The 24,676-nt window shown below is 33.9% G+C and overlaps 1 protein-coding gene and 1 pseudogene across 2 annotated transcripts; both read left to right on the top strand.

Moving 5' to 3' along the window:
* Window positions 1-10,118: 10,118 nt before the first annotated feature.
* LOC112776960 (hydroxycinnamoyl-CoA:piscidic acid hydroxycinnamoyltransferase-like) lies at window positions 10,119-12,918 on the top strand (annotated as a pseudogene).
* Window positions 12,919-14,356: 1,438 nt separating this feature from the next.
* LOC112779315 (protein FAR1-RELATED SEQUENCE 5) lies at window positions 14,357-17,609 on the top strand. 2 transcript variants are annotated; one of them, XM_025823558.2, is made up of 3 exons: window positions 14,357-14,459; window positions 15,072-15,502; window positions 17,135-17,609. In XM_025823558.2, coding segments are annotated over exons 1-3 (636 nt in total). In that variant the 5' UTR covers window positions 14,357-14,458; the 3' UTR covers window positions 17,339-17,609. The 2 variants fall into 2 exon arrangements, with proteins under 2 accessions (XP_025679343.1, XP_029151837.1); XM_029296004.2 differs by having other exon boundaries at window positions 14,375-14,459; window positions 15,126-15,502.
* Window positions 17,610-24,676: the final 7,067 nt, after the last annotated feature.

Genomic DNA, 24,676 nt, shown 5'->3' with positions numbered 1-24,676 from the left:
CACTTTAGACTTCAAGGTTTTGTTCTTGATGGAAGAACAAAAATAACTTAATCCATCGAAATGCGTTCATAAGGCAGAGAGGAATACCCACTGAGCTGCAAGAAGATTTCTGCTGAGACCAAAGAATGATAGTTTAAGAAATGGACAATAATTAATTTAATATAGTCAAACATTTTTAAATGTGCGCTGTTGGTAGAATACAAACATCACCGTCTTTTTCGCCGACTCAATAGAACCATTGGAACGATAACGACGACTACCAGAATCTTTAATGATTAGGACTTTATTTTACTACTGTTTCATTGTATTTATTTGATTTATTTGACTTTTAATTTAATTGAACATTTGTTACTTAATATTATATAATTGGTTTCTATTACTTATAAATTAACTATTAATTGTGTGAAAAATAAATTTAAATAAAAAAATTAAAATTAAAAAAAATTGCGTCACAATAATTTTAAAAAAATCGAGATTACCGTCGGATTTACTGAAAAAATAATCTGATGGTAATAATGCGAAAAACAAGATATTGTGGCACTAACTTACCGTCGGAAAATTGTGTGGTAGTTGTATGTTGTAACGAAAATGGTGGTACCTTTTGAATCGATTGCCCATAGCAGGAGTTCGGTTGGCTGCAACTGTGGATCGTATTTTTGGCACAAAATATGTAGCAATTATGTTTGAAAATTAAGTGCCTTCCTAGTTCCTCCCCTTTTAATTTCATTAATTACTCTACGGTTGAACTACTTTGTGGTTTATTATTATATTAATTAAGCTATATTTGCTGTTGTTGGGAACATGGTGATAATTAAGAAGAAATTATTATGCACCATGAAGATAAAATATGTTGGTAGTTTATTTAATGGGTTTAGCTGAAAAAAATATTGGCTAAATGTCACAACCAGATGCACTCTAAAGTCTAAATAAATATGGCAGTTAATTTTCTGTTGAGAGTCGTTGGGATAGCTCAACCATCATTTGAGGCACCAAATATATTGAAATTAAATCAGACTCATCATTACGTTCTTCAATAATCAAAGACCTTAATCATATATCACTCTACCTTGTAAATCACATCATTATTTAATCTTCCACATTGGAAACAAAAATCACTCACGAATGTGATGAAGATGGAAAAGGGGCCATCCCCATTGGTACCTTCTCTATTGCTTCTAAGCTTGGGATTGATAATATACTGGTCAAGTGTAATGTCTATTTTAGACATGCTATTATCTTTATATCAATTTGCATCCGAAGTTGAGAAGAGTTTCATGGCTTGCATATTGGTGCTTCTTGTTCTTTTATTTTATGTCCTTATGCACTTTCCTTCTTTATTTCCCTTTATTGGAAAGTATTATTCTTCTTCTTATTATTATTATGGTATAAACCGTCAAGTAAGCATGTCATCTAGCAATGATTATGATGGATTTGAATTCGGTTTTGGAACATTTCTCTTAGTGTTACTCTTCATTCTTATGTATTATCTGATTTGATATTGTAATAAAATTCAAGAGCATACTCGTCTACTACTTTTCTCCTTTTTTTTTTTTCCTTTTGATTTTAGTAATTAAGATCTCGATACTATTTGAATTTTAAATTTTTAGTCTTGTTTAATTTAATCTTACACTTTTATGAAAATAGAGACACATCTAAGTTTTTAATGTGATTATTGGTCTTCTCCCTAGTTTGTTTTGAATAAAAAAAATTTATATTTCTCCTCTAATAAATTAAAATAGAACACTCACACGTTCAAACGAAAAAAGATGAAAAAAAATGAGAAAAATTGTTTAATAAGTTTTATTTATACCCTGATTCAAAATATAGCCATACTTAAAAATGAGCAAAGCCCAATTCTATTTGACTTTATGAAAGTTGGACTCGATTACGCAAATCTTAGCCCTACCTACTTAGATTAATAAGCTGATTCCTACAAACTCTTCTCTTCATTTAGAAGGAAGAGATTTCAACAACTTCCCTAATCGAAAGGAACAGTTATTCACTATCAAAAGTGAAACTATTCTAAAAAGTAGTTATTGACTCTACATCCATATTTATAAATACACTGACGCTCTCAGGTATTTTTCGAACCAAATCTATTAAAAACCTGTCAAAAACCCTAACTAACTTAAGTATTGGAGTCTTTTGCAGGTACCACTCCCCCACCTCTTCACGAAAAACTTGAGCAACGGCATCTCGATACTAGCAAATGTCAGACGCTATCCCAAAAGAAATATGAACCTCACATTCAGATCCAAAACAACCCAATTTTAGATAACCCTCAAAATAAATTTGTTATTCTCCCTTTTTCTTTGATGTGGTAGCTGAAGAATTATTTACGAATAAGTGGAAGTAAAAATAAGAAAGAAAATGTGAAGACGAACAAAAGTGACGAGGAAAAATGTGAAGACAAAGAAGGAAAAGAAAAGATTAAAACGATGATGAATAAGTGGAAAAAATTTTAGTCCAAAAAAAATTAGTATACAAAAATATCTTTAAAATTTTACTCCGGTAGACAAATCAGTTTTCAGTTTATTTTTTGGCGGAATAATTACTCAAATCAGTCCTCAAAAATTTTAAAAACGGACATTTTAATCCCCAAAAAAATTAATAGACACATCAATACCCAACATTTTTCTCGTTAGATATAACAGTCCTCCGTCCATTTCCAGCATGACTCACTAAATTTTTCAAATATTTATTAAATTTTTTTTTGCGTAAAACTATAAAAAAGTATATATATATTTCACTCAATAATAATAATAATAATAATAATAATAATAATAATAATAATAATAATAATAATATTGTTCAATAAAATTATTAAATATTATTCTATAAAAAAATTCAAGATTGAAATTATTTGATATTTTTGTATTTAATATAACTTAGTTTGGTGAGATAGTTAGGAATTAAGTATAATCAAAATTGGGATACGTATTGTTTTGGTCCCTAACATTAAGGGTCAGAATCGAAACCGTTCCCAACGTAATTTTTTTTTTAGAGCAAGGTTGCAAGAACCGGACCTGTCAATAAACCAATGAAGTGACCGGTTCACTGGTTTAATAGTTCGATCGGATTAATTAAATATTAAATAAAATTATTAAAAATTTAATATATAATTTTAAATATTTAAATTTCAATAAAATTTAACCTAATAAAATTTAAAATTTAAAATTTCAATCTATAACCTAATAATAAAAAATAACAAACAATTGAAACAAATCGGTAATAACCACTAACCATTTAATTTGCAAACATAATCATAATTTAAATTTTGAACAAACATAATCATAATTTGAACAAACAAACAAAATTACAAAAATATTATGAAATCAAACAAACAGATTATGAAATCAAATTGTAGTAACAAATTAAAAATAGAACAAAATTAAAACATAATTTAAAATTTACAAAAACAGAATAAAAAACTTGATTAATTCATTTAATTAACAAAATTAAAAGCTAAAAAGCAAAAGACAGCAGCAATCAACAAAAATGAAATGCAGAAGATAGCAATGAAAAACAACAATTAACCCAGACAAACAAGCAACAATCAACATGACCAAATCCAAAAAAATAGCAATTAACTCCTAAAAATGAAAACTGAAGCATGGTAGGGATCTGCTTACAAACTCAAAAATTCATAAACTCAAGCTAAGAAGAAATTATTAAACTTAGAATCAGAAATCAGAAACCAAATAAAAGTACAAAAACAAGCAAAATTAAATTGAAGACCGGCGGCGAAGGAGGAATCCAAGTGACGGCGATGGAAGAGGGGAAGTGAGCTCAGAGATAGAGGGGATTGAAGACAGGCTTGACGCGCGAGAGAGGGGGATCGATGATGAGGACGGACCGACGGAGACATGATTTCAGGGTGGCCAACGACGACGAAGATAGAGAGAGGGCTCGACAGCGACAGAGAGAGACGACGGCGAGGGGAAGAGAAACGATGACAGCGACGAGTATACCTTCACCTTCCACAGGCGACGATTCTTGATGCCACCACGGTCAGTTCCACCCGGCGGCGACAACACCCTCTATCCGTTCGGCGATGAGACCTAGCGACGCGAGGAGATGGGATCCAGGAGAAGAGGATCGGCGACGACGAGGCTGGACGCTGGCTGAGGAGACGAGTTCGTCGTCGACGACGACGTTGGGCATGGGCGGTGGCTCCTGCTGCTGTTGGCTGGAAGGGAGAAAGAAAAGGGGGCTAGGGTTCCGTGGAGTGGAGAGAGAGAGAGGGGGTGGGTCTTGTGCGTGAGTGAGAGAGAGAAAATGGGGAAGGGTTTATATATTTTTTATTTTTTTCATTTTTTTAATTGAAAACTGGGAAAAATCGTTCGGTTCAAATAGTTTACTGGTTAACCACCGGTTCAACCGGTTTTTTTACCGATTTTCTGCCAGACGGTTTTGCACCTCAACCGAACGACTAGATGATCGATTTCCGGTTAATCCAGTTGAACCGGCCAGTCGGGTTTGATTTTCAGAACAATGATTTAGAGTCACCTTTAACTTTTTTTCGTATTAAAATCGTCATTTTTAATAAAATTTTTAATTTTATTACTAAATTACCCCTATTCTAATAAATAAAAAAACAAAAGAATGCGAGGGGGGAGAGGAGGGGAAAAGGGGAAAGGCGCGAGGGGGGGAGGAAAAGGGGAAAGAAAAAGGGAGAGGGGGAAGGGGGGAAGGGAAGGGGAAGGGGGGAGGGGGACGGCGCCGAAAGAAAGAAGAAAGGAGAGAGGGGCTGCGACGGGGGAGAAGAGAAGAGGGAAAGGAGATGCGCCGGAGCTGCTAGGGGTCGCCGCCGCCGTCGCGTCGTCATTGGGCCTTAGAGGGAGACCACGCTGCTGAGCGTCGCCGCCGATTCGTCCATGAGCTGCCGTCGGGGAAGCGCCAGTGGTTCTGCTTCGACTTCTGCATCTGCTCCTTCTTCTGCGTCTGCTTTCGATTTGCTTCTGCCTACATCTGCTTCTTCTTCTGCTCCGACTTCTGCATCTGCTTCATCTTCTGCATCTACATTTTCTTTTGCTTCTGTATTTGCTTTTAATTTGCTTTGTTTCTGCTTCTGATTCTCCTTTTAATTCTGACTTTGTGTGTTGATTTTGTTGTTGAATTTGATGTTGATTCTGAATTTGATATTGTTAAATTGGGTACTCATTGAATTTGATGTTGTTTTTGCTTCTGAATTTGATTCTGATTCTGATTATTAGTATTTGATGGGAGTAAGGGAGGTGCTGGTGGTGGTAAAGGTGTTGGTAGTGGTAAAGGATATTTTTGTCCGTAAAAAGTTAAAAGGACGATTTTAATACGAAAAAAATGTTAAGGATGATTCTAAATCAAAAATTACGTTAAGAACGGTTTCGATTCTGACACTCAACGTTAGGGACCAAAACAATTCTTATCCCATCAAAATTATTCTTTTATTTTCACTTGAATCTCAACTTGATCACTAAATTATCAGTTAACTCTAAAAGCTAACTGAATTTCTACTTCATAATTACACCAACTTAATGTGGCACATACATATTATTTTTTTTATTTATAATGTGTGCAAAAATAATGTTAATACAAAAAAAAGTGTGTCAAAATTACAACTTAATTCCATATGCATAATATCAAATTGTCAACAAGAATCCGACGATATCTTATTTTAAAAAATACTACATGCTTTAAATATTCGTGATATGAAGAGATTAAATACTATTTAAAAGTTACTAATTTATTTTGATGTATTTTGATTTTTATTTATTTAGTTACTAGATTGGACTTTATGTTTGTGGGTTTTAGGGTTTTCTTTATTTTAACCTAATAACATGTTATAAATACCTCTTTAGTTATTGTAGTCGTAGTATCGAGTGATTAGAGGTGTCAAAATAAAGAGAGATGTGTCACAATTAGCACTTTTAAAACCAAATAGATTCAAAGTCTTACTGAGTTTTAAAAACCATTCTCTTGGGACTTGTTTTAAGCTATAAAGAGACTTGTTCAATTTACAAACATGAGTATCACTTTTTTGTTCAAATTCAATTGGTTGAGACATGTAAATAATGTGTTGTAAATCACCATTCAAAAAAGCATTATTAAAATTAAATTACCTAATGATCCAATTTCTAGATAATGCTATACTTAAAACTAATCTAATGGTAGTTGGCCTTATAACGGGACTAAAAACTTGCTCAAAATCAAAGCCCTCTTGTTGATGAAATCCTTGTGCCACTAACCTAGCTTTGTATTTTTGAATTGATCCATCAGGTAGCTTGTTGATTGTGTACATCCATTTGCACTCAATAATTTTGGTATTTTGAGGTACAGGGACTAAATCCCAGGTTTTAGTTCTTAAAAGAGCATCATACTCTTCAATCATAGTTCTATGCCAATGTGAAATACTAAGAGCAATAGTTGATATTTTAGGGATATAATTTAGACTGTTGGTGATAGTATTAATCATAGTAGTAAAGATTTTTGGTCTAGAAGAACCAATTTTAGACCTGGTGGCCATAGGGTGTACATTTAGAGAAGGTTTAGATTGTTGTGACTCAGATAGGGAATCATCTTGTCTCTCAACAGAAGAAGGCGCTATGTGGTTATCTGATATGGGTATTATAGAATCAGTATTAGTAGTAGCTATATCATCATTTCTAGTATTAAGAGTATCTTGGTGAGTTTGAGTGTCAAGATGATTTAAATTATTATTATTAGTAGTAATTATATCATCATTTCTAGTAGTACGAGAAGGACAATCATTAATATTAGTGGTAGTGCTAGTGTTACTTGGCATAAAAGAATCTATACTGATAAAAGGAGTATTAAGAGTAGTGCAAAGCTTATTATGTGACACCAAAGTAGGAAAATTAGAACTTATTACCTGATCAGTATTGAGAGGAACCTGTGATGAATTTGCAGAAGAAGATTGATGAAATAATTCAAGATAGAAAAATTCAGACTCATTAAAGTATACATGTCGAGATATATAAATTCTACCAGTGGAGTCAAGACATTTATAACCCTTGTAATTTGTAGCATAACCTAAAAACAAGCATTTCTTATATCTAGATTCAAGTTTGTTATTAGTGTAAGGTTTCAATAATGGATAGCAAGAACAGCCAAAATTTTTTAAAAAACTATAATCTGGTTTATGATTGAATAAGACTTCATGTGGTGATTTGTTAGCCAAAATGACAGTGGGTAAACGATTGATTAAATAAGTGGATGTAATAACAGCTTTATCCCAATAAGTTAACGGCATAAAAGCAGTAGATAACATAGACAAACTCATTTCAATGAGGTTATGCTTCTTCTCTGCACAGCCATTCTGTTCAGGAATATAAGGACATGAAAATCTATGTAAGATGCCTTCTTGTGCTATAAAATTAGCAAAAGCAAGAGATTTATATTCACCACCATTGTCAGATTGAAACTCCTTAATTTTGCAATTAGTAAGATTTTCCATTAGATTTTTGTATTGTTTAAAGGCATGTAAAACTTGTGACTTATTAACAAGCAAATAAGTACAAGTGTATCTACTAAAAGCATCTATAAAAGTAACATAATATCGATAACCAAGATGAGACACAATGGGGCAGGACCCCATACATCACTATAAACTAATTGTAAAGGAGAAGTATAAGATGTAATAGAATCTGAAAAATAAAGTTTATGCATTTTTGCTTCAGCACAATTATTACAAGTCTTAGAAACTAAATCAGAATTGAGAGTATTGTAAGCTATATTACATTGATTGAGAACTAATTGAACTGTTTTAGTGGCTGAATGTCCTAAACTTTTGTGCCACAAATAAAGAATAGAACAAGAAATAGTAAAGACACGAGGAGGTTAGAAACTGATGTAGTTTGAGGCACACCCACATTCACAAACTGATAAAAACCTCTTCTTCTAAAATCTTGTAGTAGAATTTTCTGGGTGAACTGACAACGAATAACACAGTAAGTTGCATGAAATTCAAAGTAAACAAAATTATCTTGAGCAAACTTAGATACACTAATTAGGTTCTTAGTAATGTGAGGTGTGTGAATTAACTGTTGCAATGAAAATCAGTGTTTAGAATCCAAAGAATACAAAAAAGAACTACCAATATGAGAGATAGAGATACCTGAACCATTGCCAATTTGAACCTGCTCAGGACCAGAGTATTCGGAGCAAGATAGCATGTTTGATTGATGTGGAGTCACATGATGTGAGGCTCCTGTATCTGGATACCATGCTGGATCAGAAATGGTAGATGGTGCAGCTAGAAAAGCTTGTGTATTATGAAAAGATGAAGTTGGTGGTGAAGGAGTAGAAGTTGGGGTATTGTTTTGTGAAGAGGAAGCTGGTAATGCAATGTTGTATCCAGAATTATTAGGCCTAAAGGATTGAGACTGGGAAGGGGGTAAAATTTCTTGATTAAATCGATGGAAGCAGTGCCAAGCAATGTGGCCAAAATGCCCACAAACTTGGCACTGAGGTCTAGGAGAACTATAAAAAGATCTTCCTCCTCCTCTTGTGAATCTTCCACCTCCTCTCCCTCTTCTTCCTCCAGTCCCACGATTGAAGTTTGGAATGGATGGAAAGGAGGACTGTGTGAGGTTAGCTTGCATCACTAGATTCTCTGGTTTTCTATACTTGTCCAACATTTCATCATGAGTTAACAATATAGTTTCAACTTCACATAGGGTAAACATATCTGGTTTTGAATTGATGGTAGTCATAAGCATTTGATAATCTTCATTTAGACCTTCAAGAATAGCTTTAACCTATTTTTCTGGTTTGAGAGGCTTTTCCAAGGCTGCTAATGAATCTGCAATGACTTTGATCTTTGAAATATATTCTGAAGTAATGAGATTGTGTTTCTTGATAAGCTTGAGCTGTGCCTTTCATTGTTTGATTCGAAGTTTTGTAGACTCAGCAAAATATGCCTCAATCCTATTCCAAATCTAGTAGCTATAAGTACATCCAACCATTTTAAGTTTGATAGCAGAATCCATAGAGGCCAGCAACAATGAAATTAGGTTTTGATCATGTTGAATCCATTGTTTGTATTGAGAAGATTCAATACCAGCAGATTGATTCTCTGAATTTTCAAAAGGTGTAGGGATCTTTTCTTGATAAAGGTGATTTTCCAATGCTTGTCCTCGAATGGCTGCCAAAGCTTGTTGCTCCCATGTTTTGTGGTTATTTTTCTCCAACTTATCTTGAATCGGATTAAAGGGCTTTTGGTTGAAGAATTGAAGTGGAATCTGAGAAGAATTTGTATTTGCAGCACTTGAATCTTTATTAGCAGAGATAGTAGAATCATTTAACGAAAAAGTCATAGATCTTCAAAAGACCTAAGCTCTTAATACCATAAAAAAGCTTTGGAACATTAACTAGTTTAGCAAAAAATAAAAAAAAAACAAAAAAAACAAAAAAAAAAATTCTTTGATTTATGGATACCTAAAGATATATGAAATAGATACAATACTATCCCTTTCTAAAGGGTTAACTACTAATATATATACTAGTACAAGAGAAAATATTAACAACAAACTACTAATTAACCAAACTAACATTTTAATTCTAATAAAGATTTACAATCTTTATTTTTATTATCCTTCAGAGTATCCACATGGAACTTGATGCTCCTTCACAAATTTAAATTGAAAAATATATCAAAATGTTTTGTTTAATCAAATATCAATATCACATCATCGTGATGGTCCTGTATAACGATACGATCATGCATCGATTCATTAATTGCATCACATGTCATAATATTATTTATTTATATATTAATTTGTTATATATAATATTATTTATTCATATATTATCTATTATATTATTTTTACAGATGCATTTAATTGTTTCTAACTTTACATTAAGTAATTTATTTTAATTTTGAAAATTAAATGTCACACGCTAACTTAATTTTTTTACTAGTTTTTTTTGTTTTTTTATTATAAATTTAAAATTTTTAATATTTTTAAATGTATTAATTTTAATTTTATTTTTTTAATGTTTAACTACAAGTAATTCTTTAATATTTATTAGAATTTTTATTTAATCATATAATTTTTTAATAATTTAATATCAATAAATTTTGTAATATATTATATTATTTAATAAAAAATTATAAGATTGACTAAAAAATATATTTTTTATTTTAGTCATATATGTATTGTGATTACTGATTCGGCATAAAGCACAGTCATCCCAAGCCTTGAGACTTGAGTGTTGAAACCGACAAAAAAATGGCAAGAATCATAGGTTCCTATAGTGTGACACCAAAAAAAGAAACTCCGAATGGTGTCTTATGGTTAGCAGAGAATGACCAAGTCCCACGTTGGAGTCACCAACCGACACTCTACATTTTTACAAGCCAAAACATTCAGAATCCGAAGATGATTTCAATGTGTTTGTTGAGAGAATGCGAGAGTCTCTTAGCCACATCTTGGTTCATTATTATCCCTTAGCTTGCAGGTTGAATTGGATCCAAGGTGATCGTTTGAAACTGGATTGTAACGCAAAAGGAGCCATGCTTCTTGAAGCCCAATCCAACAAATCAATGGCTGAATATGGAGACTTCTCACCAAATCAGCCAATCAAGGAACTCATCCCAACCGTTGATTATTCTCGCCCCATAGAGGAGCTTCCTTTGTTGCTCGCACAGATCACAAGGTTCAAAGAATTACAAGAAGGCATCGCCATTGGAATCGCTTTGTCTCATCCCTTATGTGATGGCCTTGCAGGCATTCACTTCATCAACTCATGGGCAAAGGTTATTTTTATACACGTTTAGTATTTAATTAGCGGGTTAATTGATCATTTACTACTTAGTAATGTTTTTATAGAGGGAGTCACGTTTAAAACAATTTTTTTAAAAGAAAAAATCTAGGAGTCAGCAACTTTATTAAATTCTGATCAGCATGTAACTAGTAAAAGAAAAATGAGTAATTTTACACTATTGGATAAAATCTCATACCATTAAAAACATTATTGATGACTACTTGATAGTTACAAATCACAAAAATTACTAACTCCTAACATTTCTCTTTTTTAAATATTAAAAATGACAATAATACTTTTATTATTATTATTATTTATTGAGAACCTTAACTTCTAATCATTTTTTTTCTCTAAAGTTGGGTAGCGTTTGTTTTGAGGTACTGAGACAGAGACTGAGACTGAGACTCAGTATCATGTTTGTTGGTTCAAAGACTGGTACTAAAATTTCTGTCTCTGTCCCTAAAATTTCAGTATTTCAGTACCTTCAAAAAGTAGGGACACAGGGGACTAAAATTTTTAGAGATAGAGACTGAAACTTTAATAACATTTTATACCTAAAATACCTTCATTTCAATTAATTAATTCCAATTTTATCCTTTGTACAAATTAAATTAGAATTTTATTTTTGTTTTAATTTTTGTCTCCCACTTTACACCAAACAGAATACTGAAATTTATTTTAATCTCTGTCTCTTAGTCTCTGTCTCTCAGTCTTAGTCTTTCTGTCTCTGTCTCTCCACCAAACGCTACCTAATAGGGACATGATTTAGAATTTTTAAACTTCATATATATAAATATTTTAGTTATTTTTTATATTAAAAATATTATAGTTATTTTTTTATAAAAAAAATAAAAATTAATTTAAATTAGTTTAAAAATTTAATTCATCAATTTTTGGTCAAATCGATTTATTCAATATTATTATGACTGAAATAATATAGTTTAATCGATTACATATATTAAATTTTAATTTTTAAAAAATATATTAAAAAGACAACATTTTAGGCGTGTTTATTGAAATCACTTCCTTTTATAGAAGGCCGTTATTATCAAAAGAAATAATTTGGATTTTGAGTCGTGCTCCAGTTACAGCGCATTTTTTTAACTTTATTGTTTTATGAATAAATTTATTTTCATTTAAAATTTTTATAGATATAAATAATAATTTACTATTTAATATTTTTATTAATTAAATACCGACGAAAATGGTTAGAATCTGCTTACTCGGAAGAGCTTCTTTTATTATTTTTGTTATTTGTAAAAGCAAGTATTTAATGATTGATTTCACCATTTACTGAATAAAGATGAGTAGAGGAGAGACATTGGAGGCAAGTGAATTGCCGTTTCATGACCGAACGTTGCTAAAACCGTCACACCCACTGTCATCGCCACGCTTTGATCATGCAGAGATTAAGCCTCTTCCACTCATTCTGGGAAGAACCAACACCATAGAAGAGCAAAAGAAGAAGACAACTTTCTTTCAATTGAAGCTCACATGGGAACAAGTCCAAAAAACTGAAGAAAGATGCCAATAATGATAATAACGACTTCCAATCCCGGGAGCCTTATAGCAGATTTGAAGCCATTGGAGCACATCTATGGAGATCTGCTTGTAAGGCTCGTGAGCTTAGCAAACATCAACCAACTGTATTCCAGACGGTGGTTGATATTCGCAAGAAGCTGAATCCTCCTCTGCCTCAAAACTATTTTGGAAACGCTTTAGCTTTCACGAGTCGGAGAGATCGTGTCAAAGCCGCTGAGTTATGCTGCAAAGAACATAAGGGAAGCAGTGGAAAGAATTAACGATGAATACATAAGATCACAAATGGATTTCTTTGCGTGCTAAAAGCGAATGGATCGAATTAGGACTCCTTTCTTGGAAAAAGGAGAGTATAGAGAAGATGTGTTATTCTATGGGAATCCAAACTTTGGAGTTACAACAAGCTGGATGAGCATGGCGGTGTATGAAGCTGATTTTAGTTGGGGAAGGTTGGTTCACTTTGGTCAAGGTGCTTTGTTTCCCTTTGATAGGGGATTGTTGGCTCTAAGCCCAGACATGGATGGATCTATTCTTGTCTTCATGCATTTTCAGGAAGCTAACATGCAAAATTTCATCAAGTTCTTTTGGGAAGATATTTGATGATGAAACTTAGGTGGAGTTATTTTTGTGTAAAATTAATAATAAAAAATTATTAAATAATTTAATAAATTTAATTAAATTGTTTAATAAAAAATTTACGTATAATTATTTTTATATGAGATTAATAATTAAAATTTATTAAATTATTTAAAAATTTGATTACATTATTATCTAATAATTTTAATTATTAATTTTATCACAAAAGAGCTGTGGGTGCCTACTTTATTTTGTTTGGTCGTTTGAGTTAAAATGTTCGATTAATTCGGGTAAAATGTTTGGCTATTTATTGTTAAATTGTTAGTATTGAAATATTTGATTATTGAAATGTTTTGGATTAGTTATTGTAAGGTAATTTGATGGTTTGTGGTATAAATACCAATTGTGTTCTTAATACTTTTTTTCCCCTATTTGTGTTAAATTTTAAAAATTGATTCGGTGTTATCTCGTTAATTCAATTAAAAAATACTAATAAATAAGATGACATATATAGTAAATAAAAAATTCTATATGCACAGGTGTCACCAAATTATGCATCGTATATTTGTGTATAAATATATACTTTATTTAATTTATTTTTAATTTATATTTTATATTTTAATATTTATTTTATACGAGCAATTGATTTTTAGTGTACACCTAATATAGTTGATAATAAATATATATGCGAAAAGCGTATTTTTGTGAGCAAACTTAAAAATAAAAAAAAATAAAATCTATAGTCATTTTGTTTTATATTCATTTGGTGTGGTTTAAAATAATATAATTTTATATTTTTCAATTAAAAATACTAAACAATATTATATATATGGTTAGAATTTTATATTTTACATGAATAAATTTGTCCATATAAAGATAAATTTGTAATTTATTTTTTTTTTTCATAGTTTTTCTCTCTATAACTACTTAAGGGAGATACAGGCCCCTTCTTAAAGATCAGAAATAAAATAATTCAAAAAATAAATAACTTTTGGTTTTAATAATAAAATTTAATTTTAATATACTGACAATACAAAATGTTTTATACAATCGTTCAATTATATTTGTTCGTCATTTAATTATATTTGTTCGTATGGATAACTATTTATGCAGTCAGTGTAAAAAGTTTAGTTTTTCTAACATAGTACTATAGTACTATATAATTAGATACACGTATAAAATTGCTTGACACAAACAATACATTCAAATTAAAAATCTTAAAAATAATACTTCTTTTATCCTGAAAAATGAAAATACAAACAATGACTATATTTTTTTTCTTTTGGTGATATGACGGGCCTTAGCCCAAATAATGGCCATAGTTGATTGAATCAAAACAATATTTTTATTTTTTGTCTGGTGAAGATTGGGCTTTGAGACCTTTTGCGACGATGAATGGGCTTCTTAATTTGGGCCAAACTCCTGACCCACTTTTGCACTCCGTATTTCCCTCTCTCTCTCTCTTCCCGTTTTCATTTTTAACTCCGTTTTTGGTTTTTATGCTTAGGAGAAAAAGAGTGAGCCCCCTGCTTCTTCCACGCACCTATTTCTCTCTGCTCTGTTCTACACGCTAACAAGTAAGCTTTTGCGTTAACCTCCTTTCCTCCAACCTTGTTATTTTCATGTTAAATTATACAAAAACAGAACTTTATGGAAAATCCAATTTTGCGGAGGAAAAAATTTGACTAAATTCTGAGGATAGTTTGATTATTCTCGCTTTGTCAAGCGTGGTCTTGTGTTTTTTGCAATGTGGGTTTAGAACAGTGTCTATTTGTTAAGGATTTTTGGACTTTGTAATGAATGGGTTATGTCTTCTTGTGGTTTCATGTTATAGATAGGTCCAATTTAGTTAGGATTATTAGAAAATTTAGGATTTTATTGATCTCTTGTTGTGGTTTCACCATGAACTTTCGACGGTAAAGTGAGAATTTTTAATCATTAATGAGAAAATCAGTGACTTGAATATCAGATGTTTATGCTTTGTCATGCTAGTATTTATATGCTGTTGAAGTCTTGAACCATTGATTTTCTCATTGATGATGTTGCAATTGTGTGAATTACTTTCAAGTTGGCTCCATATAGTAGTTAGAGGAAAAAATATATATTTTTATATGCAAGATTTTTGTGTTGATAAGTTCAAGAGGGAATATGTTATTTGAATAACGAATTGTTTATTGTTATCTGGTTAGTGGAGTTGGAAGCTGAACTGGTAACTGCTAACGAAAGTTCTGCTGAAAAAACAGTAGGACCATGTGTGGGCGCTTCAATTTTGGAACCATATATTGGTATGGAATTTGATTCTGAAGCTGATGCCAAGAACTTTTATGATGAATATGCAAGACAGGAAGGGTTTATTGTGCGCATTGATAAATGTCATCGTTCTGAAATTGACAACAGAATTATTTCTCGTCGTCTTACTTGCAATAAGGAAGGTTTTCATGTGAGAGGGAAAAATGATAAAGTCAACCCTTATCGGAAACCACGGGTTAGCATAAGAGAAGGCTGCGAGGCAATGATGATGGTCAAAGTTAATAAATGTGGGAAGTGGGTTGTTACTAAATTTGTAAAAGAACATAGTCATCCACTGATGGGTTCTGGTGTTCGTTCTTATCGTACAACAGTAAGTTTCCCTTTCTTCAATTCCTCACATTGAGTAGATTTTTCTCTATCTGTTGATTATATTTATAATGTTAGAAATTGAATGCCATTAAGTCATATTTTTCTTAAATCCATTGTAAATCATGATTGCAGGTATTACTTCAGGGAGATATTCTTGTCATTGTTAAAAATTAAAATTGCGTTTCAACTCAGGGTTGTACAGTTTTACTAGTTTTGGGTGCTAGAACAATTCACGTATCAGGTTTTGGAATACTTAGCCTGATGCCGACACTATACCAGTATACTTAGTGTGTTTTTACCCCAGTCAATGTCACCTTCATGTGAAATTATGTTCCCTAACCAGTGGTATAATATACTATATATGAGCACCAGGAGATAAAACTGTTTTGTGACAACCCATAGGTGTGTATCTGAATTTCGAAATATTGCTGAATGAGTGTTGTGACCTGGTCTATAGCTGCTGCAATTTGCTACTTCTTTTTTATCTGTTAACCGTTTTGCTTTCCTACCGTTTTGCTTTCCTTTTATTTTGTGTCTTATTTTTCTAGGGTAAAGTATTATTTTGGTTTCCAATGTTTGGACCAAATTCTAATTTGGTCATAACTCCTAACGTTTCAACCGTCCTATTTCTATTTCAAAAAGTTTCAAATGAGTTCAATGTTGTCCTACCATTAAATTTACACGAATAGTTAACGGAATGAGTGACGTGAACATTAACAACACTATTGTTAAGTTATATCTTCTTTTGTGTTAGAGAAACATAACCAAAACCTTTTTGTAACACTTTCTCTTCTCAATCTCCTTGTAAAAAAAATCCCAAACCCTATCAATCATCAACGCTCCAGAATCAAAGGAAAAGCTTTTATGTTGGTGGGTCGATTTTACTTACATGTTTAAATAAAACGTTATTAGCTCTTAAATATGCTAATTGTTCATGTCAAATTTAACAATAGGACAATATTAAATCCGTTTGAAACTTTTTGGGACTTAATAGGACGTTTGAAACTTTTTAAAACTAAAATAGGATGTTTGAAATGTTAGGGATTGAATTAGGACTTGGCCCAAACGTTGGGTACCAAAATAATGTCCAAACCAAGCAGAAGTGTGTTCAGTTGCCCTTGTTGAAGACTGTTGGTTGTTTGATAGCTTAGTCTGTATCAACTGGGTTGAATATCTCTGCTTCATTCTATATGGATACAATAGAAATTGGCATGTTCCATCACCGAGTCTTGGTACGCATGTAGAAGCCTGAAACAGCCCTAGTGAAAAGAGTTGATCTAGTCTGGATTTCGTTGCATCTTATGCATATTGTTATAAATTATAATTATTCTTCCCATCCTACTTTGTTACATTTATCCATTGTCTGATGCTATACTTTTGGTAGATATTCTAGGATTTCTCCTGCAATCTTGAGGTGCATTTTGAAATTGATGACGATACGGAACTTATCTTTCTTAGGAAACAAGCTTGAGTTGTTGTGGAAATATAATTTCTGAGAGTGCACCATAGGCATGAATCTAAATTGATATTTGCATGATTTTGTGTTGGCATCTTTTGTCCTACAGCTTCCTTACACATTTTGAATTTGTGAGCTTATGAAATCTAAAAACAATATGTTTTGCTTTACTACTAGGAATCGAAGGATAAGAGAATTCGACAACTCACAAAGGAACTCGAGCGTCGAGATCAGCAATGTCAGCAATATCGCAAGCTGATACTTTCCCTTCTGGAAACTGTTGAGGAGCAAAATAAATTCTTATCAACGAAAGTTGAACATGTTGTTCAGTGTGTGAAACAACTTGAGAATGATGTGCAAAAACCTTTGGACACTAGCTAGCACTCATCATGGTTTCATTAGATTTTGATTTCTTGGTTGACTTAGTTCAAGTGTAAAGAATTCAATAACCAATATAGAGGAAGTTGGGGGGGTGCTTTGCCAAAGAATTTGTGCTTCACCCAAATTCATGAGTAGTTAAAAGGTATTGGTAAATCAGCTTTATTGATAGCAATTTCCTTCTTGGTGATTTTGTTTTTAATATAAATTAGAACAAAAATTGTAAATAACTCCTTTGAACTTTGACATGAGTAATTTTGATCCTATTCTGTCAGTACTGTGATTTAACCCCTTAAAGTTGTCAAATGATGCAAAAGAAATACTTTCGTTAACCTAGTTTTCTAAAATAAAATTACCTTTCTGTCTTTCCCTTAAGAAATGATTTGTAAATAAAATTACCTTTCAAAAATATTGTTGATACTTATAATTTTACCATTTTTTTCAGCTAAGCCTTTACAAGTTAGAGGTTTATTATTAAGTCCTTATATTAGATAAAATAATGTTAAATAGGTCATTATTAATTGCTTTTTGTTAAAAAATGTGAAATATTTTTGAAATATTCGATTGTGTTTGATATAGGAAGAATTGTGAAATATTGTAGCCATCTTCTGACATTTCTTCGCATGAAAGTTCATCACATTTCCCTAACATAGCTGAAAAGTTCGTCATGTCCTCACCCTGCATTGCATATTCTCCCCACGGCATTCGTTTGTTTGAATTGAATAATTCTTTTGGAATTTAGGGATATTGACATTTTGAGTTGTAGTTGTTAGAGGGATGAAGGTAGGGGTGTAATGAGGGAGAAGGGTGAGTGTTTGTTGTGGTGATGGTGGTGGACTGGTGGTGGGTTGTGAGTGGGGGTGGTTTGATTTTCATGATGATGCAAGGAAGAAGGAAGAAAGAAAGAGAAAGGGGAGAAGGGCCTCTTTGTTGATCATGATTGTTGGGATTGTGTAGGTGTGGTGATGGCAATGTGATGGTGGTAGTGATGGGTAGGAGAAGGTTGTAGTGTAATGTGAAGAATGCAAGGGCCTATTTTAAGTCTCAAAAAATTGAAAAAGCAAACTACTATGTTTTAATGTTTATTTCAGTTTCTAACCATTTTGTTAACGTGGCACTAAATTGTCTAACATATTTGATGATTAAGACCGAATTTGGTAGGAAGTAGAAGAGACCTTGAACAAATATCTAGTTCCGAACCTAATCAATCTGTTTTCTATAATACATCCCTTACCATTGAAAGAGTACCCTCAACACTTAAGAAAATCTTGTCCAATAAAATTGAGAATCTCGTAGAAATTACTCATGTTCCAGAAGATTCAAAGATGCCTGTAACCCAACAACCACTTATAAAACTATACACTTTTTACCATAGACAAATATTCAGCCATAACCAATATCCGTCATCTCATCACCAGAAACTCTACACCCCCATCAAAGAAATTATCCAGACCTCACATTTACAACAATATGATCTTCAAGCTACAGCGGTTGAGCAGTATGTCACGATTGAGATCCCATCATCCCACAAGATCTTATTCGTGATTACCTCCAACAAGGATACACTCATTTACATCTAGGAACAATAAGGTTAATTATGACTTTACATGGCAGGAAAGACTTACCTGTGATAGCAAAGATTACACTCCTAGATACCACATTTAAAGAATACCAACATACTCTCATCGGAGCACTTGTCACCACATTGACAAATGGAAGTGTGATCCTCACAATCTCTCCGAATTTTACAAGACTCACTGATCCAACACTTGCTCAAAGGATCAAGATACAAGTCCAACTGATTGGAGTAACACAAGATGCTAGTGCTGAGCAGGTTACACTCTAGCATCAAGTCCTGTATAGAGTCCAAGATCATGCCTTAGACCTAAACCTCCCAAATTCTACAGAAGATGCTCTCTTAATGTTCATCACTGACAAGAATCATGGACCAGCCATAGTAAACATTCCAAGAATGATTACTACGGAGGAACTTTCCTCTATAGTACCTTTGGAATGGATCACTAACTATGAAAGAGCTTTTTCACAATATGTTCCTGATGTGCATACAACAATGCCTCCGGTCATCAGCCGAGCACCAGATGGAACAGTCAAAACGGTCTTCCAAAGGCCAGAAACAAAAGGACAATCATCTTTTTCCAGACAGTCATCATTCAGGAGAATTTGTATTATTTCTCCTCTTATCATCCAACACACAAGTGATCAGGATGATCCCCCAATCCATTACTTCCAAGAAGGAAAACCTATTTATGCCTCACACATTAATGGCCATTTTATATGAGACGTTGATCCAAGTATGTGTGATTCTGACTGTGACTCATGGGGCGACTCTTAGGAAGAAGACTACTTGAAAAATAAGTCAAGAAAAAAGAAAAAGAAGCAGAGTTGTAATGCTTCATTAAGATTCTACCCACGAGATGAACCTGATGAAACACCCAGATTCAATCTAAAGAAGAAATCCCAAAAAATCTTCAAAAATCACCGTTTGAGCAGTCCTATTGCTCTACCATGTGTGGCTACTATCCGATCTTATGACCAAGAGTTTCCTCCTCTTCAGGTTACCACTGATGACTAGCGAATCACACAAAGACCATATATGACCTCTAAGGGAGTAACTCCACAAGGATACCAGTCAACCATACCACAAGAAAAGGTCCTAAACTGGCAGACTGAAAATGCCGTCAGCCAAAATAAAGTCTTGCTAAGGATTGACCATACCTTAGAAAAACTTGTTGATAAAACTGACAAGTTGCCTACACAAGTGTATTCTGTGCAAGCCCAAGTCAATGAATTGAAAGAATGCCTAACTAGGCAAGCTCAACAACTTGATCAAGACCTCAAGACCTACATCCAGATTAGGTACTTTGGTCCTGAGTTTCACAAAAAAGATCAAGAGTTGACGCGCATAAAAGCACAGCTCAAGCAAATTGAGGAAGATAGGGCGAGACAATCCAAACCACAAGCCTTGGCCATAGACCCACTATCCATGTATCTACCACCATATCCCACATATTCTCCCATCTTTACCCCTCCACAACAACCTCCTCCTGATATGCTTGATTATGATAGTATCTTCAAAACAAACTATCATCTTGTCCAGAGATTTCACCAAAAAGGGAAAATCACATCGTCCAACCCACAGGTCTCCAATCAAAGGGTCTCATGAACCAAGACCAAGATCACCATGGACAACAGCAGATTTCTTTAGAGGGGAAGCTTCTGGAGAAAAACCCAGCAAGACCTCTGCTAAAGAAAAAGAAATTAAAGAAGGATCGCCAACTCCTGGTAGGATCATAGGTATGCTGAGTGCACACACAGCAATGGATGATATATTTACTGGGGATACATCTGATACATCCGATTTATTAGATTCTTTTGATGATTCAACTGAGGAGGATCATATGGCAGATCTGTCTGCTATTGCAATGGTCAATTCTGTCCTTGAAGAACAAGACAGAGGAGAGGTTTCAGAGGTAAAAGAAGAAGAAAATAATCCACCGCTACAACCTCAACAATTAGACCCAACCCAGATAAAAGCAGGCAATCACTATTTTACTTTTGACAACCTTCCTCCACACAAATATAGAGAAAGGATAAATGATTTTGGTGCATAGATTGATACAAGGATGGCAGCTCCAAACACATGTATCCAGCAAGTTCTCTTTGAATTTGTCACCAGAATGACAGGCAATCTTAGAGAATGGATCAACACCCTTAGTGAGTATGAACGCCTGCAACTCATTAATGGAAGTGCTGTCCAGTTCTTGGGAACATTACATAGAATTTCTAGGAGATATTTACTATCATCTAAAAAAGAAATTCTCAAGAATACTTTGAGATGAAATGCTGCTCTCTCAATAGAAAGGATCTGGAAGCTCACTACAAGAAGATGGCAGCTAAGTACTATCCTCTCAGAGGGCAGAGTAATCCACTTCTTAAACAAGTATTTCTTGCCTCACTTCCAGAAGAACTCCAACCGGAGATTCAGAGAATGATGGTTACCCTCCGAAAGGAGATTTCTACAACTCTCGGAAAAATTTATCAGCTGGCTTTAGCTGCTCTTGACAAGCTTTGTGAACAGCAACAGATGATCAAACAACTGACAAAAAATTCTCCAGTGCTTTGTAAAGTTTCCCTTGCCATGTTGAGATAGGGGTAAACAAAGTCAGAAGTTGTTTAAGGAGTGACCCCGATAATTGCCTATCACAAAGCAGGTGATACATGGCAAGAGCGGGAACAATTATGACACAGTCATATTGAGCAGAGAGTGCCCATATGAACCATAACATTTCTTCTGGAATTGGTCCCTTGATGATGAGGATGATGCAGTAGGAAAAGCCGATATCAAAATATCAAGGGTTGGCTGTTATCTGTGTAACAAGGAGGAGTCTATATAACCAGTAAAGTAGACAATGTCGGGCCAGGGTTTTTACTTCAGTGGGATTTGTTGGCTTGGCTGAGAAAGGAAAAGGCTCTGCTGGTCTTTTATAAAAATGATGGTCTTGAGGACAGTCTGGAAAAGGAAATGTTGGTGGATTGATGGTGCTCATTGTTAAAAGGTGGATGATTTTTGGTGGAGATTCTTTATTAGGACGAGAGAGATAATCAACTATTATATTGTGGTTTCCTTTGATGTGCTTGACTGTGAATTTATAGCGAGAAAACCAATCTTTCCATCTCAAGAGTTGTGAGTCTGGAAGTGTCTTTCCTTTGGCATCCAACATTGATGGAAATGATGTATTATCCATTTCCACGATAAAATGGTAAGGACTCAGATGAAAACTGAATTTCTCTATCCCTCTTTTGACTACAAGAATCTCTTTGTTGATTCTAATTCTTTGAATTGTCCACTGGCATGTGCACAGTAGTGCCTTGTTCCGTCAATCTCTTCAAGTAGAACAGCTTCCTAGTAATTATCGCTAGCATCAGTTTGCAGAATGCGTTGTCCTTTGCTAAGGATTTTTAATGGAGGGGGTTTTGAGCTACCTCTTTTAAGTGCTTGACAGCTGCTATTTGTTCAGGACTCCAAGGTGGGGGTCGTTTTTTTAGCATCCTTGATAGCTGACTTGTGTGCCTAATCACATCTGAAATAAAGTCATGGATATAGTTTACAATGCCGAAGAACTGTTGGACTTGTTTTGTTGAGAAGTGGCCATCAGAAAAATTTAACAGTTCTTTGAAAATGTGATTTTCTGGTTGAAAAAATTCGTCTTGAAAGGTCATTCCCAAAAAATCAATTTGGGCCTGTCCAATGTGACTTTTATTTTGCAAATAACATGATTCCATATTTCTCAATAATGATAGCAAATTGGGCAAAGAGAGTTTGATGAGTTGAACCATCTTTTGAGAACAGGAAAATGTAATCTATGTAGATTAGGCTGAATGGAGAATGGGCTCAAAGATTTTGGTCATGGTCTTTTGGAACAATGATGGAGCTACCTTCAATCCAAATGACATGACAGTCCATTGGTATTGTGCATCAAGTATACAAAACTCGATTTTATATATATCTTCAGGATGAATACCAAGCTGCCAAAATCCAACTTTAAGATCAAACTTGCTAAAGACCTTGGCATCGCTGAGGCAAGAGGTGATAGCATTGATTCTAGGTAGTGGAAATTTGTCATTTTGTAAGAACGTGTTTAAGGGTTTATAATCAATGACTAATCTCTTTTTGGCTTGGATTTGTTCTGATCTTTTCTCAACATAGAAGGCTTGGCATGCCCAATTGGATGTTGTTGGTTCAATCAATCCTTGGTTCAGCAACGCAACACATTCTTCCTTGGCTAGTTTTAAATCTTCTGGATTCATTCTTGAATGAGTTGCCTTTGTGGGATTGATATCTTCATTCTTCTTAAAAGGTAGTCAGATGTAAAATTTTTTATTCTTCCACAAGGGAAGAGGGTGGACGAACTTGTCATGGCTGTCACAACAAGTTTTCAGCAATCTTTTTTGAACATTTTCATATTCTGAAGGGACTTTGCTGATTTCAAAGACACCAGGAGTGGTGACGAATGGCAAGAAGTTCTTTTTGTACTTTAATCCATCTAGCCATATCGAAATTCCTTGTGTCCGGTAATAAGCATTGAACCTGAAAAGTACGTCCTGTTCAGGAGGATAGCTCCCTAAGACTCTTAGCTATGTTGTTACTCCTGGGAATATCTGAAATCCAACATTTTCTTTAGAAATGAGATCAATTGTGAAGATCTCTTTGTTTGCCGCAGTGAATGTTTTGTTGAAGGGGATCCATGCTTCAGGGGGAAGCAAGTCATGTTTAACAACTGTGGCGCAGGATCCTGGGTCCAATAAGGCAATAGTCTTTATGGGCACATCATATTTTGATGCCTTCATTTTAAGATTGAAGCGAAGCCGAGGAGTACCATCAATTTGCCTGAATCCTAGGCTTCCTAGATATCCCAACTCTTTCTCATCTGTTATCCATTGTTGAGGCATCAGAGCTGTTATGCTGTGGATTGGCCTGTAGGTATAATCTTCTTCAGTCTATTACTCTTTCAGAGTCAGAGATATGCAAGACATATTGAGTGTCTTCATCCTTTTCTGATTGCTCTTCAAGAATAGACTCAAGAACTTCATCATCTTGTAAAGTGACGGCATCTTGTAGAGATTGAAGCATTTTTATTTCTCTTTTGTTTTTCTTTTTTGGACAAGTTTTTGCAAAATGGCTAGTCTGGCCGCAAAGGAAACATTTGTTGGATTTTTTATCTCGTAAGTCCTTTCTTCTGAAATAACGTGGTTTCTTCTTTCCGAAGTTTCTTCTACTCCCAAAGTGATTTTTGTCGGAAGTTGGTCGTTAAATCCTCCTAAAGTGGTATCTTCTTTTTGTTTGGCAATCACAAGAATCAGCATCCTTGCACTTGATCTTCAGATAAGATTTGTTATAGGCTCCTTTCAGCTTCTGAGATTTTTTTGTCAGTTGTTTGATCATCTGTTGCTTTTCACAAAGCTTGTCAAGAGCTGCTAAAGCCAGTTGGTAAATTTTTTCGAGAGTTGTTGTAAGAATCTCCTTCGGAGGTAACCATCATTCTCCGAATCTCCTGTTGAAGTTCTTCTGGAAGCGAGGCAAGAAATACTTGTTTAAGAAGTGGATTACTCTGCCCTCTGAGAGGATAGTACTTAACTGCCATCTTCTTGTAGTGAGCATCCAGATCCTTTCTGTTGAGAGAACAGCATCTCATCTCAAAGTATTCTTGAGAATTTCATTTTTGGATGATAGTAATATCTCCTAGAAATTCTTTGTGTAATGTTCCCAAGAACTGGGTAGCACTTCCATTAATGAGTTGCAGGCGTTCATACTCACTAAGG

Source organism: Arachis hypogaea, chromosome 19 (assembly GCF_003086295.3).
Source record: "Arachis hypogaea cultivar Tifrunner chromosome 19, arahy.Tifrunner.gnm2.J5K5, whole genome shotgun sequence".
Lineage (NCBI taxonomy): Eukaryota > Viridiplantae > Streptophyta > Magnoliopsida > Fabales > Fabaceae > Arachis > Arachis hypogaea.
This window is presented reverse-complemented; position numbering and strand designations above follow the sequence as displayed.